This window comes from Peromyscus eremicus, chromosome 8a (assembly GCF_949786415.1).
Source record: "Peromyscus eremicus chromosome 8a, PerEre_H2_v1, whole genome shotgun sequence".
NCBI lineage: Eukaryota > Metazoa > Chordata > Mammalia > Rodentia > Cricetidae > Peromyscus > Peromyscus eremicus.
Window position 1 is genome coordinate 3,279,157 of NC_081423.1, and position 23,686 is coordinate 3,302,842.

At 46.8% G+C, this 23,686-nt stretch overlaps 1 protein-coding gene and 1 long non-coding RNA gene across 2 annotated transcripts in view; one reads left to right on the forward strand and one right to left on the reverse strand.

Annotated features, from left to right (window-relative positions):
• Snx29 (sorting nexin 29) overlaps nucleotides 1-23,686 on the reverse strand; it is a 477,564-nt gene that overhangs the window by 118,601 nt on the left and 335,277 nt on the right. Inside the window, exon 16 of the mRNA XM_059269973.1 lies at nucleotides 20,169-20,285. Coding sequence (XP_059125956.1) covers nucleotides 20,169-20,285 — 117 coding nt within the window. The remainder of the gene's footprint in view (nucleotides 1-20,168; nucleotides 20,286-23,686) is intronic.
• LOC131916608 (uncharacterized) lies at nucleotides 21,630-23,340 on the forward strand. Its single transcript, XR_009380571.1, has 2 exons — nucleotides 21,630-21,748; nucleotides 21,826-23,340. It is a non-coding gene; the product is annotated as an uncharacterized LOC131916608 (long non-coding RNA).

Genomic DNA, 23,686 nt, shown 5'->3' on the forward strand with positions numbered 1-23,686 from the left:
GGCTTGGGGCTCTCTGCTCTCACTGCTGCATTTGGACATATGGGAGAGTCCAAGCTGGAGCTTGAAATAAAGGCTCTTTGCTTTTACATATGGGATTCAATCTCCATAGTGGTCTTTTGGAGGGTCCCCAAGATCTGGGCATAACAGCCACTGTGCCCAGCTTGGTTGTCCTTTTTTTAAGTCATTACACTCTTGGGTGGTTTGACATACAGTAACACAAGCCCACAAAACTGCCAAGGCAATACAACGAGTAAAACCAGGAGCAGGATTTGAGCTCAGGTACCTGGATTTACAACAGGCACTTTATACCACAAAGGTATTCTGCTCCCACAACAGAATCCTCATTGCTTCCATTCTGCCTCTCAGAGCCTAGAAGTTCGGAACTTCAGGCGTGGAGCACTTTTCACAGAGGGAAGAGGTCTGAGAGGATTCTTCACTCCAGAATGTACTTTCCCTGAGCATCAGAACGCATTGGACAGTCCACTGCTACACTCCACCATCCACCTGTCCTAGAGTACTATCACTCCACATGGGTTTTCTGTGACTGGACCCCTCTCGGTGAGTCAGAGAGCAGTCTCTGCATCTCCCTGTTCACCACAGCCACGAGTTCACATGACACTCAGCAGCCTGGTCTAGCACCTGGCACACCACAAGAACTGACTAAGTGAATGAATCATAATATAAGCTATATTTCCTCTATGAAATATCAATTTTTAAACTGCTTTGCAGCAATTCAAAATCTTCATGTGTGGTTAGGATAAGTTAGTTTGGGGATAAAAAAAGAACCAAAGAAAAAGGATTTTATTTGTCTTTTAATTACAAAGCTCTCAGATTCATTGCTCAAAAGACAAGACAAGAAGGAAACATGACAACCACAGTGAACGTTTGTCCCAACCATGAAAGGGCACAGTAAGCTGTATGTGCCAGAGTCATTCTCTCACACATCTGTTTTCAAATTGCCTTCCCACAAGCAATTAGCTCTCATTTTTCTCAGCCAAAAATGAGAAATATTTTTCAACCTACTGACACTCCTGCTTTCTCACCTCATTTTAAAATAAGGAGCCAAGTGTAACAGGGCACAGCTCCTATCTGCCTGCTGAGGTGGCAAGGCCGGCAGAGGCCTGGCTGTAGAAGGGATCATGATGTTGACCTGCACTCTCACTATCATGAGGAGGACTCCAGGGGTCTAGACCACATGCAAGGGTCTGTGCTTGTCTGTTAGTTAATTTGCCTGGTTTGCAAATACACAATTACAGGCATCAATTGCTTGTGGTTTTAAAAATACTCAAGGCCGAAGATTCAAGGGCTAGCAACTAAGAGCCTTTTTATTTTATCCTCTATGTAGTCTGGAAATTCCCATAGATTCCAACTTCTGTGTATTCATTTTTGATGGGTCATTTTCCCCCACAAGATGAGAAAGGTCTTGGGAATAATATTCTCAGAGTCCAAGACGGTATTAGGCATGTAGGAGATTGCTCACTGAATCGTCACACTGAATGGACAGAGGAGCAGACACCCAAATGGACAGATGGATGAATGGACGGCTGGAGGAGGGAAGGGAAGGAAGGAGCATGTGTAAATGATCCAGTTTACTAAGAGTGGGCACCAGCTTCTTGGCATGAAATGAAGATGCTTAGACAACATATGAAGCCAAATATACAAGGACATACTGCAGCATCACACATGCTAACGCAGGCCTGGGAGGAAGTCATGAACAGTTACATAACACAGTCACAGTCAGACACACAGCTACCAAGCAAACCGTGGCCTCCTTCCTCTGCTAATGAGGAATGGCCTAAGACAGAACACCAAAGCCAACAGCCTGACACAAAACAGGTGGCAGCGAAGCTGCTGTCTTTAAGGAAGAGGGAGGGAGAGCTGTGTGCCTGTGCACTCAGACTCAACATTTTGGAAGGAAGGATACTGGAAACAAAGATCAGAAGAAAAACGCTTTTGTTCTATAAAACTTGGTACCTCCATTCCAATTTTTACTATGTGCAACGCAAGTTGTTAACTTTCTCAATGAAGTTTAATAATTATGAAATTTTAGGTAAAGAAAAAAATGGAAGAATGCTTGCCTCTGGGAGAGGAGCATGGAGAGAACAGGAAGGGGAATTGAGAGGCACTCTGGTATAAGTTAAAGCTCAACATAAACCGTGGGAAGAAATGTGTGATAATATCTGCAATCTTTAAAAACTGAATAGAAAAAAACACAAATGAAGATGGATGGATAGATAATGGGTGAGTAAATGAGGGGTAGTGGATGGATAAATAATGGTGGGTGTGGATAACAAATGACGGCTGGATGAATGATGGGTAGGTGGGTGGATGAATGGAAGATGGAGAGACAGATGAGTAACAGAGGGTATAGGTAGATGTCAGTGATAGAACTTTAGTGGTGACTACACCAGTATTCACTGAAAACAATCTTTTACATAACTTAATTTCTTCATATACATGTTTGAAAAGTTTCATTCACTTGGACTAGAAGTATAGCTCAATTGTGTTTCTATTTTCTATACTAGAGAGCAGGCTAGAAAAGACAGAAAGTATTGCTGAGGTGTGTCAAATGGTTTATCAATGAAGCTCTTGCATTGTTTCTAAATTCTACAATATTTATGGTATGTATTAGCTCTCTGTGATAATGTTTGGATTTTTTTTTTTTTTTTTTTTTTTTTTTGGTTTTTTGAGACAGGGTTTCTCTGTGTAGCTTTGCACCTTTCCTGGAACTCACTCTGTAGTCCAGGCTGGCCGCAAACCCACAGAGATCCGTCTGCCTCTGCCTCCCGAGTGCTGGGATTAAAGGCGTGCACCACCACCGCCCGGTTTGGATTTCTTTCCTCGTCTAAATAGGTTTGCTTTGGTCTCACTTTTATGAAGACCAGTTATGGCTTTTCTCTAGGCTTCACTTTCCTCTAGGGAACCAGAGTGACAGAAGCTGCCTTGGAGGGCTGGCTGGTGTGGGGCATTAAGAGAACTGCCTACCCGAGCCTGGCAGAGCTGATCTTATCAACGACAGTTGCTCTTCTTTCCAGTGGCTACAGCTCAGGGTGGACACTAACCTGCAGCATCAAGGATCGTTGGAAACCTAGCTAAAGCCCCAGAGGTCTGGCTTCGGCAGCCCTCACCCCTTCTGAGAGCCAAACCCACACACTCTCCTGTTATATATATTTATCCCAAAATTTTATATCAAGTTCTGATCTGGAGTCAGATCCTCAGTCAGAAAGGGTGGACCATACACAACCCATCTGTGCCACTAATGACAAGACATGAGGTCAAAACACAAGGTCACACAACAGCTGGGAGAGACAGAAGGTGGCTGCAGGGTAGGCTGAAGGGAAAGGAAAGATATTTTGGTCTGGACCCCTTGCTCCCACAGTGGCAGACCCCTAAAGGACTTCTGCCCACACCGTGGAGAGCAGAAAGGACGTAGGCAGGCCTACAGCAGGCATCTTCTCTACACATGAGCTAATCTGCCAGTGCCTCTGACTGACTATCTTCCTCTTCATCCAGAGTTCCAAGACCATCTGTAAGAAAAATGCAAGAGGGAGAGGAGGAAGAGGACAGCTGATGCTCAGGTAGACACCAAGACACTGTCCTCACTGTCTGCCAGTGGTACCTGCCAGCAAGATGATGCTCCATAATATCAAGTACCCTTCTATCATGAGTGTAAGGCCTAGAAGGAGAAGCATAAAGCTCACAGGGACAGTTATTCTGAATGGAATCAAGAGTGGTGGCCAAGGAGATTTTTAACTTAAAGTCTGATGGTGTGCATTGAGAATATATTTATGTACTATATACTCTAAATGGTTAATTTTCTGTAATAGCAACTACAGGGGGTTGAATGTTGGCCCCCAAAAGATTATATCTATATCAGAAACCTCATAAACCTCAGCAACCTTATGTGCAAAGACAATGTAACAAATAATGTCCTCACCAGGAAGAAACTGGCCTAATTTTCAATCTCTTTTGTCAATAAACAGCAAGTGAGTGCTGCTAAAGATGTCGGGCATGGTGATGTTTAACAGCCCTTCGACACACACCTCCCCGGGGTGACACACCCCCACTTTGAACTTGGTTATTGTTATACAAGCTGTTTCTGGAGACATGTCAAAGCAGTGAGAAGGTGCTCTGCTAGACAGCCACCTGTCCCCACCCTTGTCTACCAGGCTGAGCAACAGCAGGCACAGTCGTTTGGCACTCATACTTCCCGAGCAGAGGAAGGTGCAGGAGAAAGGGGCAGACATAGCTCGCTGCTGCTTGGCATCCACTTCTTTCCTGGGAAATCATCCCACTGGCTGATTTAACCCATGAGTGGACACTAAATAACTCAAGCTAACCAGCGTGGCTTGGCCGTAGGGATTAGTTCCAGATGGTGCAGTGAACTAAGCCAGCTCTGCCACAGTGGTCCTAGGGTTTCTGAGAGTCACCCTTTCTCTTGATGATGCACCGTGCTATCCCTGCAGCAAAAGGACAAGATAGATGTGGCAGGGGACAGTGAGGACAGAATGATGTACAAACAGGCTATTTCATGGCGTGGACTCCACAGTTTGTACTTCTTGAAAGCACAGATGGCTGGCTTTGCTGAGGCCTGTCTAGGCTGTTTTCTCTGGGTCTTTCACTGGAGACATCCTAAAAGACACTAACATCGCAAACCCCAAGATCCCCCCCAGCTTCTACATTCTATTTTACTTTAGTCCATAAGTTTTCATAGCAAGACCAAGGCCTGAAAATGAAAACCCAAGAAAACTGCTTGATCCTTCTTCCAGAACACAGACCACATCAGCCTTGATTCTGATTCCACTTCCAAGCCCAGGACCTACTATGCAGACAACTGAGAGGTTCAGCTCATGTACACAACATAGGCAGATCAATAAAGTTTTTGTTAACCATGGCCCAAAACAAGCCTTAATTCCCACTATGAATCATTCCCATTGCCACCAGCACCATGGCCCAGTGCCTAGGAACCAAGCACTTTGCAACGAATCTAACTGGATTCACCTTAGGAGGCATGTACCACTCACTTGTGGGGCCCCTGGGATACTCCTTAGTAACTTTGCCCTCTCTTCTAGGTCTCCCACAGTCAGATGTGCCAGAAGGCTTGCTTTATTAATGAAATAAGAGAGAGATGACATCTGTCATTTCTGGGTGGAAGTTTTGAGAGACTATATGGTTTATCTCTTGTTTCTTTCTCCATTCCAGCCAGGGTCTGGGTCAAGAAAACCATTGATCACATGCCCTGATATCCATGAAGGACATGAAACATGAGAGAGATAGAAACAGCAGTTTCCCACTCGTGACATATTGGGAGCGTTTGTTACTATAGCACAACATAGCCTTCCTGAGTAACAAATTAGACCCAATTTATAGATATGAAAACTGAGTCTGAGGAAAGTAAAGCATGGATCCTGTATCCAGCCATGCCATCCAGGCCTAGAGAGTCCGAGGACCCAGAATCTTCCATCATGCCAACTAACCCACAGCTTTCTGAGGCAGCCTTGCTATGTGCTCCTGATACGCAAGGTCAGGGGGCAGACAAGTTTCCATTTTCTGTCCCTTCCTCCTCTGCTAGCTTCTCTGCTGAACTCTGTCTTTTCTGAAAGCGACTGGAAAATGTTCAAGTTCCTCTGTGGCTGAGAGAGAACTTCCTATTCAAACTGGTAACAGTTCAGTTATCAAAGAAATCAAGGGTGGGTGATACTTCTGTGATAGCTCCACACACTGGACAGCAAGTTTAAAAAAAAAACCGACAACAACATGGTCAGCTTGAGACTGACACACAGAGCGGGGCTGGAATGTTAGGTTTCGGTCAAATTCAGTGAGGATGCTCTGGACATCCAGAGTGAGGACGCATGGTGACAAGTGGGAACTAGTAGCCTCTGGTTCAATAAATATTTAATAGCCCACAGCAGGCACCGGGAGCTCAGCCAAGTAAAGAAGAGACAAATAAACAATCCTGTGTTGAGTGACGATAAAGGCCATGAAGGCAGCCTGAGAGCTATGATCAAGTACGAGTCCACCTTCCACGTGGCTGACTGGAAGGCGTTCTCTGTAAATCTGAACCTCACATCGCTCTCCCCAATGGGTGGGACTAGTTATATATAAAGATAAGGACAGCTCTGGAAAAGCAAAAGACCTGTTGGCTCCCTCCTTACTAGTCAACAAAGGGGGCACCTATGGCCTTCGTGTTCTCTAAGTGGAAATGACGATGTCTATCTCACATTACAGCACTTGGAATGGGTTGTGGGGCACAAAAGTGCTCAATAAAAGCTGCTATTTATTGCAGGCAGGAGTGTGGTCACCATTCCCACCTTTACAGGTTGAGTTACCTCCCAGGAAAGCCAAAAGATTTGTCGATAAGAATAGTGAATGTTGCCGGGCGGTGGTGGCGCACGCCTTTAATCCCAGCACTCGGGAGGCAGAGCCAGGTGGATCTCTGTGAGTTCGAGGCCAGCCTGGGCTACCAAGTGAGTCCCAGGAAAGGCGCAAAGCTACACAGAGAAACCCTGTCTCGAAAAACCAAAAAAAAAAAAAAAGAATAGTGAATGTTAGGAGGAGCCATGCTGGAACAAAAGCAGTACAAGGCAGTACTAGCATGGCCACTGGGTCTGTCTCAGAAGACGGGCTTAGACCTTGAAGGATACGTCAGAAGCACAAGAGGAAGGAGCCAGACATATTCATGAATGGAGAAGGAAAAGTCTCAGAACAATCTGAGTAGCATAAATTATCCCACGGATGTTAAAATAGGCAAGCATACCTTATATGCATTTAAGTCTATGAAATGTGTATGTATAAATGATACCCAGAAGGATGTGTACTGAAGTTTCCACAGCAAGGTCACTGGAAGAGAGACCTATGTTCTGCCCCATGAATAACGTGAGTGTTATTGAAATTCTTTCAAAATACATTTTTTTATATTGTGCTATTTGAAAAAAATTTGAAAACATGCTTGTTTTATAAGACAAAGGGTAGAGAAGGAAAGCTTTGGGAACAGGAACAACCAGAGCAGGTGTAAAGGAAGGCTTGGAAAGTCCAGCAACAGCAAGAGGCCAGAGGAGGGCAAGAGTCAGTCCTGTCCTGGTAGCTGCCTGATTAAGTTTGAAACAAACCCAATATAATACTTCCCACAGTACCTGTTTTTCTGTACAAAAGAAAACTTAAAGTTAATCAATCTCTAGAAAAAAATTACAGAGTATAAGTAGCATTATCATATTCCTTATGACTATAATTTCTATCTTTAAGTATTCATAAATGTTTTTCAATAAAGTTTTAAGTAAGGTTTTCTGACCAGACCTCCAGTTACTTAGGAGGCTAAGACAAGGTAATCACATGTTCAAGGCTTAGCCTGGGCTACAAAGTAAGCTCAAGGCAAGCTAAGCAAATGCAGCTTAGTGCCAGAGTGCTTTCCTTTCATTGCCCTAGGCGCTCTCTGTCTCTCTCTCTGTCTCTCTCTCTGTCTCTGTCTGTCTGTCTGTCTCTCTCTCTCTGTCTCTCTCTGTCTCTCTCTCTGTCTCTCTCTGTCTCTCTGTCTCTCTCTCTGTCTCTCTCTCTGTCTCTCTCTCTCTCTCTCTCTCTCTCTCTCTCTCTCTCTCTCTCTCTCTCATGCACATCACTAAGAAATGAGGGCATGGGCAGGAGGCACTGGCTGTGAGCTTGGCTCTCCCATGATGGGGTAGTGACCCACACTGCGCATGCATACTCATGCTGGCTATCACAGTGATACTCCTCAACAGCAGAAATGAAGAAAACCATTTTATCATTAAAAAAAAAAAAAAAAAAAAAGAATAAGGGGAGCTGGGATCTTTCTGAGTTTGTCAACTGGCAATATTTTATTTTATAGTATTTGGGAGTGTTCCATTCAAGCTCTAGACAACAAAATCATCTTCATCAGAAACCTACACAGCAGTTCAGACCTCACAGGGCAATGGCTATGGTTCCCAAATGCTGGCAGTAGACAGTATGGAGATGGTGACCTCTTCCTGAAAAACATGTCCAGGAACCAGGGATTTGACTTTCTGACCTAAATCAGGGATCCTTTCAGCAAGATGCATCCACTCCTAGGTGCTCCCGCAGCCTTCTTGCCTCCTAGAGAAGAGGCAGAAGCAGAATAGGCATACCCTGGTTGTGTAGGGTGGAGGCTGGAGGATCATACTCCACGCAACACAAAGTAGAGTCAGGGCTAAGATTTGACCAGAAGATTATGTATGCTCACACTGGGGAGGTGAGGAAGCCTCCCAGAATGACCCAAAAGCGTCACAGCATGATGGTCAAACTGCTCGCTTCTCAGTCTAGCAAGCTTAACTAACAAAGCAAGCTGGGATTTTAGCTTTTCAAGAAAGTTGTTTTTTGTTTAGTTTTTGTTGTTTTGTTTTGTTTTGTTTTGTTTTAAGGAAGAATTGTTTTTAAAAACTGTACAAGGGCCGGGCAGTGGTGGTGTACCCTTTTAATCTCAGCACTCAGGAGGCAGAGCCTGGAGGATCTTTGTGAGTTCAAGGCCAGCCTGGTCTACAGAGTGAGATCTAGGACAGGCACCAAAGCTACACAGAGAAACCCTGTCTCCAACAAAACAAAACAACTGTACAAGGTCCTGGTGGGGAAGGTGTGATTAACCACAAGGCATTTGACTAACACAGAGAAAGAAATGCATTCAATTAAGGGGAAAGCACATATGCTATACTTATAGGGATTGCACAAGTAACCATGCAGGGAAAAATCAAAGAGAAGATGAGCATGTCTTGGCCAGAAAAATGGTTGAAACAGACAGGCAAGCTTAGGAGATGCCACATTTCAGAATGACAATGGTCAAGGGCAAAGCACGGGCTGATCCTCTGAGAAGAGGTAAAACCCAGGTCAGCCCCACAGGAATGCCATGGAGTCTCCTCAGTCTTGGGACCTCTTCTCTACACTAACACCACACTGAGAAACCTACATGCCAGCAGCACACACTAGTCAGGTGTGATCATAGCAATAGCTGCCGGTAGCAGATGTGGGGTTGGAGTCCCAGTGCAGTAGCCATGGAAGACAGTGAGGTCAGAGCGTACTTAGGTCTTGCAGACCACGAGAATTATATTATAGAGATTCAGCTGTATATTAAAGCTATACCTAGAAATTTCAAGGCATTTTTCTAGAGGAAGCCACTTATCAAGGAATATTTGGTGTTATTCAGTTTTTAGTATTTCAGCTGTCTTCTGCTATGAAATTCTTGTGGGCCCATATACTATTGGGCCATTTTGGAAAACAACTAAGTTTCTCAGACCTACTGCTGATCCACTAGGTAACTAACACTCCTGCTGGGCCTAGGAGACAGGTGGGCTGTAGATGCATAGCTTTTGCTTCCTGTGCAAATGAAGCTCAGACCTCCCTTCCCCAGATAGGGAAATGGCATTCCAGAGCAATTGACTCAGAACAAAGGATGTTTTTGCATATCCAGGTGGAGTGAAGGGTCAGGCAGGATTCCTGGGCAGAGCAGAGCCACGTGGCCAGAGGAGGACAGAACAAGAAGAGATTCTGTAGATGATAAGGCGGAATGGCGCAGGCTGAGGAGTGAGGAGCAAGGAAAAGTTTCTTGTAGACTGCAAGTGAATCAGATCAAGAGAGGAGGAGGAGAAGGAAAGATGGAGGACGAAGAGACAGGGGATGAAGATGAGACACAAGTGTATAAAAGCTTAGTTATTACTAGGGCTATAAGGGGACAGGAAAAAGAAGGTACAGAGAGGAACTGAGAGTCAGGGCGGAACTAAAGTTGTATAGATAGAATTTGGTTTTAGAGAAATAAAGTAACAGACAAAAGAGCATGGCGTACATAGATTCTTTTCCCTCAGATAATCCCCGCTGGATGTAGTGTCTTCCCCAGGACTCTGGGAGGAATCTTCTCAGGGAAAGTCCCTGGGAAAATTCCATTGCTTAAGAACCACTGACAGAGGCATTACTGTAACAGGAGCTCACGTTTCTGGGTGACCACATCGATGCACCTAGGTCATAGGGAACCCAGGGACAGGAAGCAGGTGCCTTTCAGGCAGGCCTTGAGGGTAAAAAATGAAGAACTTGGGACCAGTGAATTCCAAAAGCATTTTGGCTGCAGTTCTCTGTCCCTCTTGCTGCTAGGTGGGTGTTAAGCAGCAACCTGACTCAAGTACATATGAACTTTTGCTGGAGCAGAGGTCAGGGGAAACACAGGATCCTGAGGAAACATGAGCCTGATAATAATCCTGGCCCATGTTTCCTCAGAATCAGTGGCAGGAATGCTCTCAGGCTGTTCTTGTCTGGCCTGTGTCCATGCTAAACAACAGTACAAGTCAAAGCAGAGAGAAGCACATCAGACATATTCTGACACATACATATTCTGGACCTCCTTGACCATCACCACCACCACCACCCCTAGGGGCACAGATTATATCTCCCAGGTCTGTGTGCCTCACACTCTACATTTGAAGTGTGAATGACTGACAGGAGCATAAACCAGGGCAAAAAAATTCCTCCCTTCACTCTGCCGAGGTCATCACAGAGCGCAGGCTTGACACAGCTCTGTGATGCTGTTCCTTGCCAGGGTTTTCTGGTTGTGCCCGGGCAGGCTAGCACTGAAATGACCATGTGCCAGCAGAAACATGACACTAATCACATTTCCAAGGCTCTATACATGTAAGCCTTTAGTGGCCAGGGTCCATGCACCTGCCACAGCTCCCAGCAGCAACCATCTCCTGAGGCTGATAAGCAAACACCAGAAACTAGAGTTCATCATGGGATTCAGGAAAGGAAGGTAGGAGCCAGAAGCATGGCAAAGTCACGGCACCACCTACTCAGCTGTCCATCAGAAAAACAAAGCTGTACCCAAGAAGGAGCTTTTATTCCTTGCATGGAGAAATTTGGAGATAGTCCTGCAAGCATTTCCACAGATGATTTTGTGACAAAAACTAGTATTTGTGTTAAACTTTTATGAGGGATCACTTTTAAAAGCCTCTCAACAGCACTTTTCAGAATAACATGCATGACAGCAGACAGTTACACACATGCCCAAGAGCAGAATTCAAAAGCCTCTTATAACCTGGATGTGCTGTTCAGAGCTGCAAGGGGATCGCAGACAATTTGGCCATTAGAGATTTGCCAACTGCCACCACACTGAAAAGTAAATTTCTTATTAATCTTCTGTCCCCAAACAGCATCAGCTCCAACATGAGGTCAGTCCCTCTGAAGATTTAAAAGAGGCAGAGACAGGCACACTTTAATGTGACCCTGATTACACACTGTGGGATGGTCCACCCATCTCTCTCATCTCTGAACTTTAAATTAATCATCTTTCTCTCACATCAGGTGGAACATCTCAACGTCAGAGGGAAGTTATCTGTGCAAACCTCAGGCTGCTCACAGTAGGGATTATTAAAGTCTATTATCTGGCAGGACAGGAGGCCACTTTTCTAGATAATAGAAGGCCCTGGTTAGTGGTGTTACCATAGCTACACAGGTGTGTGACCACAGCCACATGACACATGCTCCAGGCTCTGAGAAGAGGCTCATGAAGACACAGTCCTTGTCACATAAAAGCTCTCAGTCCACAGGGAGAAAAGGAAATGCAGACATGAAGTGATAATTCAGAGTAACAAACACTGCCACACAAAGGCCATCAACCATGCAGGTCATGGCTCAGGCTAGCTCACAGGGATGGGCAGGGATAAGTCTACAGAGGGGTTAACAGAAGCTGAGGGAACCACACCCTCTTCACTGGGATCCCCCCCCCCCCACACACCCTCTTCACTGGGTTCCCCACACACACACACCCTCTTCACTAGGTTCCCCCCCACACACACCCTCTTCACTGGGACCCCCCCCCCCCACACACACACACCCTCTCCACTGGGACCACACACACACACACCCTCTTCATTGGGACCACACACACATACCCTCTTCATTGGGACCTCTCCCACACACCCCCTCTCCCCTGGACCTTCCACACACACCCTCTCCACTGGACCTCCCCCACACCCCCTCTCCACTGGACCTCCCACACACCCCCTCTCCACTGGACCTCCCACACAAACCCTCTCCACTGGACCTCCCACACACCCCCTCTCCACTGGACCTCCCACACACACCCTCTCCACTGGACCTCCCACACACCCCCTCTCCACTGGACCTCCCCCACACACCCTCTCCACTGGACCTCCCCCACACACCCTCTCCACTGGACCTCCCACACACCCCCTCTCCACTGGACCTCCCACACACACCCTCTCCACTGGACCTCCCCCACATACCCTCTTCACTGGGATCCCCCTCACACACACCCTCTTCACTGGGTCGTCCCCCTCCCCCCACACACACCCTCTTCACTGGGATCCCCCACACACACCCTCTTCATTGGGACCTCCCACACACACCCTATTCATTGGGACCACACACACACACATCCTCTTCATTGGGACTGAACACACACACACACAATTTCTTCACTGGGATCCCCCCCACACACACACCTTCTCCACTAGGACCCCACACACACCACAGAAGTCACAGATAAGAACATGAAGGATGTATGGGTTTGCTGTCAAGTAGCAATTACTACTGAACCACAGAGCCTTGTGAAAGTTCATTGAGCAAGAGACAATGAGGAAGAAGATAATGGAACAGGGACGGGGCACAGGGGAGACAGAGCCAAAGAGAGGTGAACACGGAGGGCAACACACATAGGAAGTGAAAGACAGAGACAGAGACAGAGAGAGATGGCAACAAAGGAGAGGAGGGACAGACCTGGGGGAGGGGAGCAGAGAGGTGTGGAGAGAGAAAGGAGGAGTGAGAAGCACACAAGGACCTAGAAGCAACAAAGAGGAGGGAGGGGGGAGGAGCAGAAGGGAGGAAGGAGGGGGAAGAGGAGAAGGGAGGGAGGAGGGGGAAGAGGAAGGAGAGGAGCAGAAGGGAGGGTGCTGTGGGATGTTCTGTATGGTAAATGTGTTGCTCTGATTGGTCAATAAATAAAACACTGATTGGCCAGTGGCTAGGCAGGAACTATAGGCGGGACTAACAGAGAGGAAAAAAGAAAGAACAGGAAGGCAGGAAGAGACACTGCCAGCCGCCACGATGACAAACAGCATGTGAAGATGCCAGTAAGCCATGAGCCACGTGGCAAGGTATAGCTTTATGGAAATGGATTAATTTAAGCTGTAAGAACAGTTAGCAAGAAGCCTGGTACGGCCATACAGTTTGTAACCAATATAAGTCTCTGTGCTTACTTGGTCGGGTCTGAGCGGCTGTGGGACTGGCGGGTGAGAGAGATTTGTCCTGACTGTGGGCCAGGTAGGAAAACTCTAGCTACAGGAGAGAGGAGGGGGAGGAGCAAAAATGAACTTAGTGAACTTGCCACTGCTGGGTCAAAGGGTCCCAAGGGCCTAGGCAATCAGTGTTTAGACAAAGACACCAGGAGGCCAGGAGGGACAGCAAACGAATGCCCAACCTTACCCTAATGATCTGGGGTCAGACCTTGTGGTCTCCTTTCCTCCGGCCTTACATGGCCAGGCCATGCTCCCGAGGCTCAGCGGCCTCTGATGAGCCCAGTAGGGAATGTATCAGGAACTGGCACCATGATAAACTGTCAGAGCTTTTCCCCTGCCTTTCTCAGAAAACAGTTGTGAGTCCCTTCCTGGAAACTCTGTCCCTGGAGAAGGAACTTCTGGGAAGGCTGTGAGTGGCCAGGCCTGTGGGGAGCACCTTTGGGAGGTCCTGGATCAAAGGCAACTACTGCGCCCCTTTTGTCCAGTGCCTACAATTGTTCCAACACAGTCATCCTCGCAGGCAGGAATCCCTCAGCTGCTTTTAGGAAAGTCTGCTTTCTCCAGGGTGATGCTCCCAAAGGGCCCTTTCCAACTCCAAGACAAAGCGATCGGTGTGATCAAAAACATGACAAAAGTTAAGAAAACTTTTAAAGTCAAAACTAAATAAGCAACAGCAACATTCACAGCAAAGACCTTGGAGTACATAATACCAGAGGAAGGAAGGTCAGGAGAGGGCTCAGCAGACCCGGGGGGGGGGGGGGGGGGGACGGGGGGACGGGACGGGACACACGGACGGACGGACACGGACGGACCTTGAGCGTCTCATCACAGAGGACATGGCTCATCAGAGGCTGTGCCTCAGGAGCATGAACTGAAGCATGTGAACTGAAGGGCTGGGGTGGAACACGAAGCCTGGTGCCCTAGTCAGGGAGGAGAAGTTCTACAGAGACACGTATGCCCTTCCCTTCTGCTGTCTGCTACGATCACCTTTTTACTGCTCACAAATGAGTGTGGTTAACAGGCACAGGCACATTGGAGCTGAAGCTGACCTCTGAAGAAAAGATCTAAAGTCTAAGGAATGGACCTAGGGATGAGGAACTCTGAACAGCCTGGGGTGAACAGGTAAGATCTTAGATCCCACAAAACTCCAGAGACTTGCTCTTTCAAAAATGGGATACCTTTAAGCTCCGACTTTCCTGAAACCAGACTTGAATAAGAAACTGTCAACATAACATGAAACAGTCAACAGAAGCAACCTATAGCCTAGGTTCCCTCCCTCCACGGGATGGTTGCCTCACAGCAAATCACTGGTGTTCTGGCTGTAAATAAGACGGTCACAGGCGAGGGAGTGTGTTGCTTAGTGTTAACTGTCAACTTGGCACAAGCTGGAATCATCTGAAAAATGGCCCTCATCCCTCACCCCCTGCAGCCTGCTGCCCATGTTCGGTCTACTACACTTTCTAGATGCCTCTGGCTGTCCTCTCTCTCATATCCGCAATAAAAACACACCACAGAAGGGTCATATCATCAGTTTATATAGACACAAACCAGCAATTAAGGAGTCCTCTCACATCTTGCCATCTTAGAAAGTTTTATTTTTTTGTCTCTATTATTCAAACTAGGGGCTGTTCTCCCAGGATCTAATCAAATCATGCCAAAGGTAAAAGGGAAATCTCCAGTATACATGCATATCTTACAGTGCAGGGAAAATAATGAAAAGAGAGTCTTAACTATATCCCCTTTCAAAAAGGGGGGGGGGGGATGTACTGGCTAGTTTTATGTCAACTTGATACATGCTATAGTCATCTGAGGAGCGGGAACCTCAAACTGAGAAAATGCCTCTATAAGATCGGCTGTAGGCAAGCCTATATGGCATTTTCTTAATTAGTGATTGACAGTGGATGGACCAGCTCACTGTGGGTGGGGCCACTCCTGGATTGGTGGTCCTAGATTCTGTAAGAAAGCAGGCTAAGCGAGCCATGAGGAGCAAGTCAGTAAGCAGCACTCCTCTATGGCCTGTGCATCAGCTCTGCCACCAGGTTCTTCCCTTGGCTTTCTTTAGTGGACTATGACTTGAGATATATAAACCACATAAACCCTTTCCTCCCCAAGTTGCTTTGGTCATGGTTACAGCAACAGTAACCCTAAGACAGAAAGGAAGGAAACAAATCACCACAAGTGTAAAATTCCTTCCCCTTCAAATGAGTGACTAAGTTTTAAAATGTACAATATTGTCAATGACACCCATGGGAGGGATCTGTGCCCCAGATCTTGTCTTTTTCTTAACTGTCACCTGGTCTATGTGGCCATGTTCTTTACAAAGGTGCAGTGAGGACAATCGACCAAGACATGCACTGAGCACCGATCATGTGGGGAGTGTGGTATCTAGGAAAAGGGCCTGTGCCATGTTTCCAGTTAGCAGGAAAGGAAATGGGTTCCAAGTGTAGCAGAGTCCTGAAGCATGACAAGTCTGAAGGCCTGGAGGGATCCCATCAGGACAACAGGGTGACAAGAGAGACTGAGAGGCTGAATTCACACAGAGACAAAATCACCTCCTTCCTTCTATGACTGCCATGTGCCCTGGGGAGGTGGCAAGGGCAGTCCTAAGGCAACAGTGGCAGGTGAAGAGTCAACCCCACCACTTCCTCTGCCACAGTTTTAACAGCCACTTCCTCCCGGCAGACTTCAGGCTCCTAATTACCATTTTGCTCACTGCTGTCTTCTGGCCATTGCTACCCTTCTAGGTAATGACAATTACAGCTGCCTACGACAGCATTCAGGTATGAGCGAGAAGCACAGCAGGGACAGAGAAGTGGGCTGGTCTGTCACAGGGGCCCAGGTGGACATTGCCACTTACCAACAGTGACATTTCATGCATTCATCTAATGAGCTGACTCACAGTCACCAGGTACCTACTTTGGGAGATCAATCAACGATGAATTCACGGGACTCTTGTTAGGATGGGAAGGGAGAGACACAGAAACATGCTGAAGGGAAATCTGCCTGTGACTAGGCATCGGGAAAGTTCCCTGAAGAAATAACAGATAGACAAGGTGGAGTTCCAGGCCCAGGTGGCCTTCAGGTCAGAGGTGACAGCAGAGGCAAGGGCTCAGGTGTGAGGAGGAGGGCCTTTGGAGAGCACGACAGAAGTGAGTAGACCCCAAACCCTTGGCATGGAGATGACACATCTGTAGAAGAGGGTGACTTTCTAGGGCACACTCAACAGGATACAGGAGCCTGCTGCATCCTGGCCTCTTGCAGGGTGCTAGCCCCTAGATTTTCCAGAATTATCCTGCAGCAGGTAGAGGAAGGCCTTCCCAGCACCCCACAACCCCACATGGCAAGAGCTCTGGGCCTGCCTGAGCAACCAACTGCCCAACGGCCTTTTCATCTGAACGAGGATTTCCAAGAATACTCTTCTACTAGCGTTGCAAAAGCAAAAAAGAAAAACTTCAAAATCCTTCAGCAGGGCTCTGGGCAGCTAGACTATAGGACCACCCACCCTAGCGAACATAAGTCTGTTCTTAAATAGATCAGTGTGTAAAGCCAGACAGAAACATCTCTAAGATGCTTTGTCGCATGGGGAGAAGTAATACATAGACCAATGCAGCAGACCACGAGTTGCTGAAATGTGCAAGTATATGCAGGGAGCTTGGAAAAGTAAACCCAACTAGCAAATTTTCCTGCTCATGCGTCAGAAAGTGAGGGTGCCAGGGCAAGGCAGGTCTAGAGATCTTCTTTTCTCAACTTCTTCTTAATACCTATCTGAATTCCTCTTAAACTACCAACTTTGTGTATGTATGTGTACACATTCATGCATGTATGAGAGTGGAGATCAGAAGTCAATGTCAAGGATTTTCCTCAGTTTGTTTTTATTTAAACCTGGAACTTATTGACTGGGCAGTGAGCTCCAGGGATCCACCTGTCTCTGTATCCCCAAAACCAGATTCCGGATACAGGCTGCTGTGTCAGCTTTTTATGTGGTTGGAGAGATCTGAACCCAGGTCCCCTTGCTTGCATGCAAAGTACTTTACCAACTGAGCCAGCTCCTAACCCTTTAACAGCTTGAGATTGTAAATGTTATGGTTTGACTGTGAAATAGCCTCGCAGGCTCATGTGTGGAAGCATTTGGTCCCTGGCTATTTGTGGAGGCTGTGGAACTAGATGGAGTCTAGCAGGAGGAAGGAGGTCACTAGGTGGGGGTAGAAGCTTCATGTTTATAGCCCAGGCTCTCTCCTTCCTATTATCCATGCCATGTAACCAGCCATCCCAAACTCACCACCACAGCCACAGACCTCCTGTGCCACCACAATGGACCACGTCCCCTTAACCTGTGAGCCACATAAATCTTTCCTTCTTTTGGTTGCTTTATCTAATTTTTTAATATTTATTTATTTTAGTTTATATGAGTGTTTTGCCTAAATGCATGTAAAGTGCACTCTGTGCATGTCTGGTGCCCTCAAAGGTCAAAAGGCATCAGATTCCCTGGAACTGGAGCCACACACAGATGCTTGTAAACTGGGTGTTGGGAACAAAATCTGGGTCCTCTGCAAGAACAAGTGCTCTGACCACTGAGCAATCTCCCTAGCCCATTCAGGTATTTTAACAAAGTAGTAACCCATGTTGTAAAATAAGAGTCCAAAAAGGTTGGCATTTTTAACTGATAAATAAAACCCATTCTCTAAAACCAGACTTAGCTCTGCCACTTCTCACTGAGGGACAGTAGGTAAGCCACTTTACTTCTAACCCACTTCTTCTTCTGTTGTATGAGGGTCACAACTGGTAACAAGTAGGTATGGAGAGGATGAAACAAGACACTCATGCTTAAAGGCGGCACAACACACATGGACAGTGACAACCACTCAGACCAGCAGCTCACTACCTGTACAGGAGGCTGTCTTCATCCGTCACAATGAGAATGCAGCACCAAAACTGCTCTCTGTAAAAGCACCCACAGCAACAGTGGACATCTACCATCTCTCAGCATAAAAGACACTACCCAGGTTCAAACTAAGCCTATGCTAAAATGGGCCATTGCTCACTTCCTGTCTGCCCATGTCTCCTCTCCAGCCAGCCCTGCAAGTCTGGAACACTCAGAGCTAGACACAGAAACAAGAGCTTAATGAAGACCTGCCCTATTCACAGGAGACAGAGGTCAGCATCTGGACATCTGGACTCACCACCCGCTGCCCTTCCTTGGTCACAAGGCTACAAAGGCATGGAGAGGGGGAGCCACTGACCTGATGGAGACACATGGTAACAGACCTAGAGGATAACAACGATGGCCACTGCCATCACGGAGTTTGTGGGACTGCTGACAGGAAACAATCGAACCAGAGCTACACCATCAGTGAAATAAAACTGATCCCAAGCATCTAGACCCAAATGCTAGCTCAAGGAAAATGAAAACAGGAGGAGCATGTCAAACAGCTCTACCTAGAGATGCCATCAAGGAAACTCAAGGGTGATAGAAACCTACTGTTGTCCATAAACTAACTGCAGGGGAAAGAGAGAAAAGGGAGGACTCAACAGACAGAAAGGAAAAGAAAAGTCAAACTCCCAAAGGCAGCATGATGGATGGAGAAGGTGGATGAGAGAAGAAAGGGTTAATATTTTATTTAAAGTGGAGAGGATGGCCAATCTCCAGAGACAAATTGCCAGGATGGCTGCACAACACGTGAAATGTCTGCCTAAAACGGCTGGAATAATTAGGTCTATCTTCCATCATTTTTAAATCATGAGAGAGAAACCTAAGGGACAAACAATGGATGACAACGTCTGAGCCTTGTGTGTATCCCAAACTTTAAAAGCCTATTTAAAATTGAGATAGCTGGACTTCTAAGCACTGATATTTGCTGCAGTAAAGGATTTAGTGGATGTAAAGAGTAAGACAGGCATAGAATTTACATCTTTTTTAAATTTTTAGACATACACAGTGATGTCCAGAGATTAAATACTACTTAGTATTTGACTCCAATGCACAGGAGGAGGAAACAGGAAGTGCAAGTTGAAATAGAACTGGCTACAGCTGGTGAAAGTTGAACCTAGCAATAGATACTTGAGAGTGCACACTACTTACCTGGCAATCCTTGGAACTTGGAGTTTTGCATAGAAAGTTTTTAAGTGAAGATAAAGTTATGATGCGCATGCATGGAAGGACCAGTATCCAAATTCTCACAGTATCACAGCTCACAATGACATGATGCGGGAAACAAAATGTCTAAAGGACACAACTGATCACAGGTTGTGCTTCATCAGATACAGAATGACTGCGCCAAGAAAATGACCCAACTACATCAGTAGTTCTCAACCAGGGGTGTCTGGGGGAGATGAAATCACTGCCTTCTATGGAATGAAAAGCAGGAATCCCTGAATTCACAGGTCAGCCCCACAACAATTATTTGACCAAAAAACATCAACAGAGTGGGTGAAAAGCCCTATAACTCAGCCTATGCGGGATGCTCCTCAAACCAAACTGCTGAACAAAAGCAAGCAAAGGCAAGCAATGAAAAGCTCCATACCAGCAGACCACATGGGAACGAGTTATGAGCACAAAGCCGATCCTGCTTTCTGACTGGAAATCTGTCTGCGTGGCAGAGCATAGACACACAGAGGGAAGCTCTAAGTCAGTTCAGAACACAGCACATGGGACATGGCTGCTGTGAATGGCATGACATTCTCCTGCCCAACAAAAATAGACATGGAGCAGCTGATGGAGGCACACTCAACACGGTGGCACAAGATGTGCACCTTTTCAGTTCCTGCCTTTTCCTAGGCCATTGTCACCATCAGGAATGAACTGACCCAGCAGTGAGACTGTGGGTCACAGAGGCCTGATGCCCATAGTAAGGGTGGGCAGAGGCAGACGGCAGGGCTAGGACCTGGTTGCTGGTGGGAAGCACTTACAGGGCCTCGGAGGTCAATCAGCTCCTGCCTCATCTGGGACACCAGGGCTTCCTTGGCCACCAGGGCCCGATGTAGACGCTCGTTGAACTCAATCAGCTCCCCATGCATCTCAGCCACCTGAAACAGATAAGCAGGACACTGTCAAACTCAGGAGCAGCCCTTGTCCAGGTTGCAGCAAGACATCAGCTGGAGACCATAGCACGGTGAAGCCTCCTTGAGTTGGGTGAGTCTTGACACTTTATGGTCAAAAGATGACAGTGTTGGATCATTTCCAAACATTAACAATACTTTTCTACCAAGGGCTGGTTTATTTTGTAGTCTGAATTACTATTGTTAAGAAAGTTCCTGCTGGGGCTGGAGGTGTAGCTCAGTGTTAGAGTGACTGCCTATCATCCACGAGACCCTAGGTTCAATACTTAGCAGTGCAAAAATAAATTAACAATTATGATGATGCCCCAGCTAGTGGTACAATGGGAATAAATGCCATTCTATTCACCGAGGCCTTGGGTTCAAGTGAGAAAAGAGAAACAAGCTCTTTCCTAACCATGGTGACACACACCTCAGCAGCACCACTGTCTCAGTCACCAGTGACTTCACATCAGAATAAATCTTTCCCATGCTCTCTGTGAGTTTCCTGACAAAAGCTCTGGGAGGCATGCGTATTGATCCTACCTTCCAGAAAGAGAACTCAGCAGTCAGGAGCCTCAAGGGCCTGCTCTAGGCTGAGAAGATGGTAGAGGGCAGATCAGAGCCCTGGCTAGATGCCAGGATCCTTCAACTACACCAGCCCCATATGCAGCTGGTCAAAATGCTGTCCCTGAACCCTGCAGGAAGACCCCTGTACACGCAGCCTCACTCAGCTTGGCCACTGCCTCCTAACAGAATCCTCCCACACCCTGGACTCACACAGTATTTACTACATGCTGGGATACATGTAAAACACCAGGCTATTTGTCACAAGTATTTAACATGATATATAAAAGATACTGCCAGAGTGCCAGAAGAGGGAGGGACACAGGTAGAAGCTTCTGTGCAGGATGGGAAGACACTGACCTGAGCCTCACCTCAAGGAGCAAAAGAGAGCCCCGTTTTTTATTACAAAGTCAAAATATACAGAAGGAAACACACCAGCATACTGAAATCCAAGGAGAGTTTCTTTCCATTCTTTCTGTTTTCCTTATGTAAGCTTCTTAGTAATGAGCATTCTTCCATTCATCAGAGAGAAAGGAAGGCATTCTTTAACTAGGCCCTTTAAGGAGTTCAAATGCCAAGAGACACATGACCATGCAGTCAGTGAGCCTTCCCAGGCTTCATCTTTTTTCTTCCTGAGTGATCCATGATGGGGTTAATTTTCAGTATGTATGTATGCATGCATGTATATCCATTGATTCTGACAATTCTGCACATAGAACACAGAACACATTCTGTTCATCTGATGCTTCCATATGCTTGCTCCGTGGATCCCTTTTTTATGGTGTTCTATGTTGCCAATGTGCCAACCTCACCAAGGATATGAAACACTAAGTTGCAAATGGCACCACAGATGCCTTAAGAACAAAGCAGTTATGGAGCTGGGCTGGGTAAGTCACTGAGTCTTTTGGCATCTCTTTCTTGCAGAAACCAAAGATTAATTTTCCCCGCTTAATTTATTCTTCAGAAAAGCTTAAGCTGATCTCACATTCAACAAACACATACAATATCACCAATAACGCCTGGAGATCCTCCATGTGGAAGTCATGTGACCTTCCAGAACTTCCTCAGGACGAGCAGGAAGTCCATAGCTGCTGCCTCACTGCTGATGGACCCGCTAATGTGCCCCCATGCAGGCTTGAACAGGTGCCCCTGTCACAGCCTAGTGTGGAGCCGAGTTTTGTGGGTTTTGCTGGGTTTTGCTGTAGGAGTCAGAGTGCCGAACAACTTTCCATAAATGCTTACAACATCAAACCACCCAGGGCTCCAGGGTGTTCACTGTGAGCTGTCAAAACCCTGGCTCCTTTGGCAGCCACAACCGTAATTGACCGTATCTGACAAAGCTTACAGATAGAACCAAGGAGACAAAACTTGACTGGAACAGTTTCATCATGAAGCTACAGTGTTCACTGTTACCAGACTGATTTCACTTGGAGTTTTTAGAGAGCATATTCCTACACTCAACCATGCAGATAAACAGCTCATGTCCTACATAGGCCATGTGAGCTTACTGCTTCTCAAATAACTATTTCCAACTCCAAATACAACTGGAAACAACGTCAGAACTTAGAGAACTTCAGAAGAGGATTGCAAGTCACATCAGATCCCACTGTACAACACTAAAAGCAGACCATGAAGTCACCATCTCCTGGAACTGGGCCCGGGGGACAGCACCTTATTTCCCACAGCCCAATGGAACCCGAAGACTAGTGTTAAGAGAACAGATGCCCTCCAACCTACTCCCCTCAAGCCAACACAGTGTCCTTCACATAGTCACATCGCATATTCTCACCTGCTGTTTGATACCCCAATGTCCAGCCCCAGGATGAAATCCACACACTCTCTTCCTCACTCCACCTCTCACTCTTGGTCTGTGGTAACATCACTGGGCCTGACAGTCTTCTCTGCTCCACAGCCATGCTGAGCTGTAGGAAGTCACCCTACAGACAGAGAGAAAGGCCTACGCACTTGAAGCCAATCATCACAAAATGGAGATTCAGACTATCACTTAATGGGGCCACAGTGCAGAGGTGAGGCCATGCCAGTTCACAGAATGACAGCAGGTTTGAGGCAGGGTAAAAGCCCAGTAAGTGAGACCCTTCTGCACGGCAGGTCAAGAGGCCTGGAGAAGTCAAAAGGGAATGCCACAGAAGGAACGGGAACAGTGCTCTAGAGGCGCATTGTTCCTCAAAGCAAGGCTGCCATATTGTTAACCACCTGCTGGCGTGATGGTGCGTGTGGGGTAGGACGGCAGGAGGGACACACACGAATTTTGAGCTTCCTAGAAGATGACACTTTCAGAGCTTAAGCAAGCTGAGTGTTTCCTTCAAGCTGGAGCATTGAGGACAATGATCTTCAAATACAATGGGGCTATGAGGGAGCTTTTAAATCTGTGAGGATCCCAGAGTTTCTATAGTTGCCTGTCAAATCACAGAGGATTATAAACATAAACGAGCCTCTGGCGTCTCCTCTCTTACTAGAACACACGCTGTCTCACCACGTTCCAGTCAGTCAGGCCTCGCCCTTCTTCAGGTAAGAACAAGCAAGTCCCAGATTTCAAAAGCAACCGAAACTCTAGTGACAACCAAGAACACGTGCTCAGATCCGGGATCTGTCTACGATCATGTGCTGCCTTCTGGGTCTGTCTGCAGGAACTGTGGGAGAACTCTGGAGTTCTTCATGGCACCTGCCTCGTTAAAAACCCAAACAGTGCCCGCTGCCCTAGCATATCCATACTCCCAGACTCTTAGAGGAATCCAGTTCCCCTTCCTACAGCCTCTGCTTATAGTCAGGTGAGGCAGAGCAGGGACTTGAACCCACATCTCGGT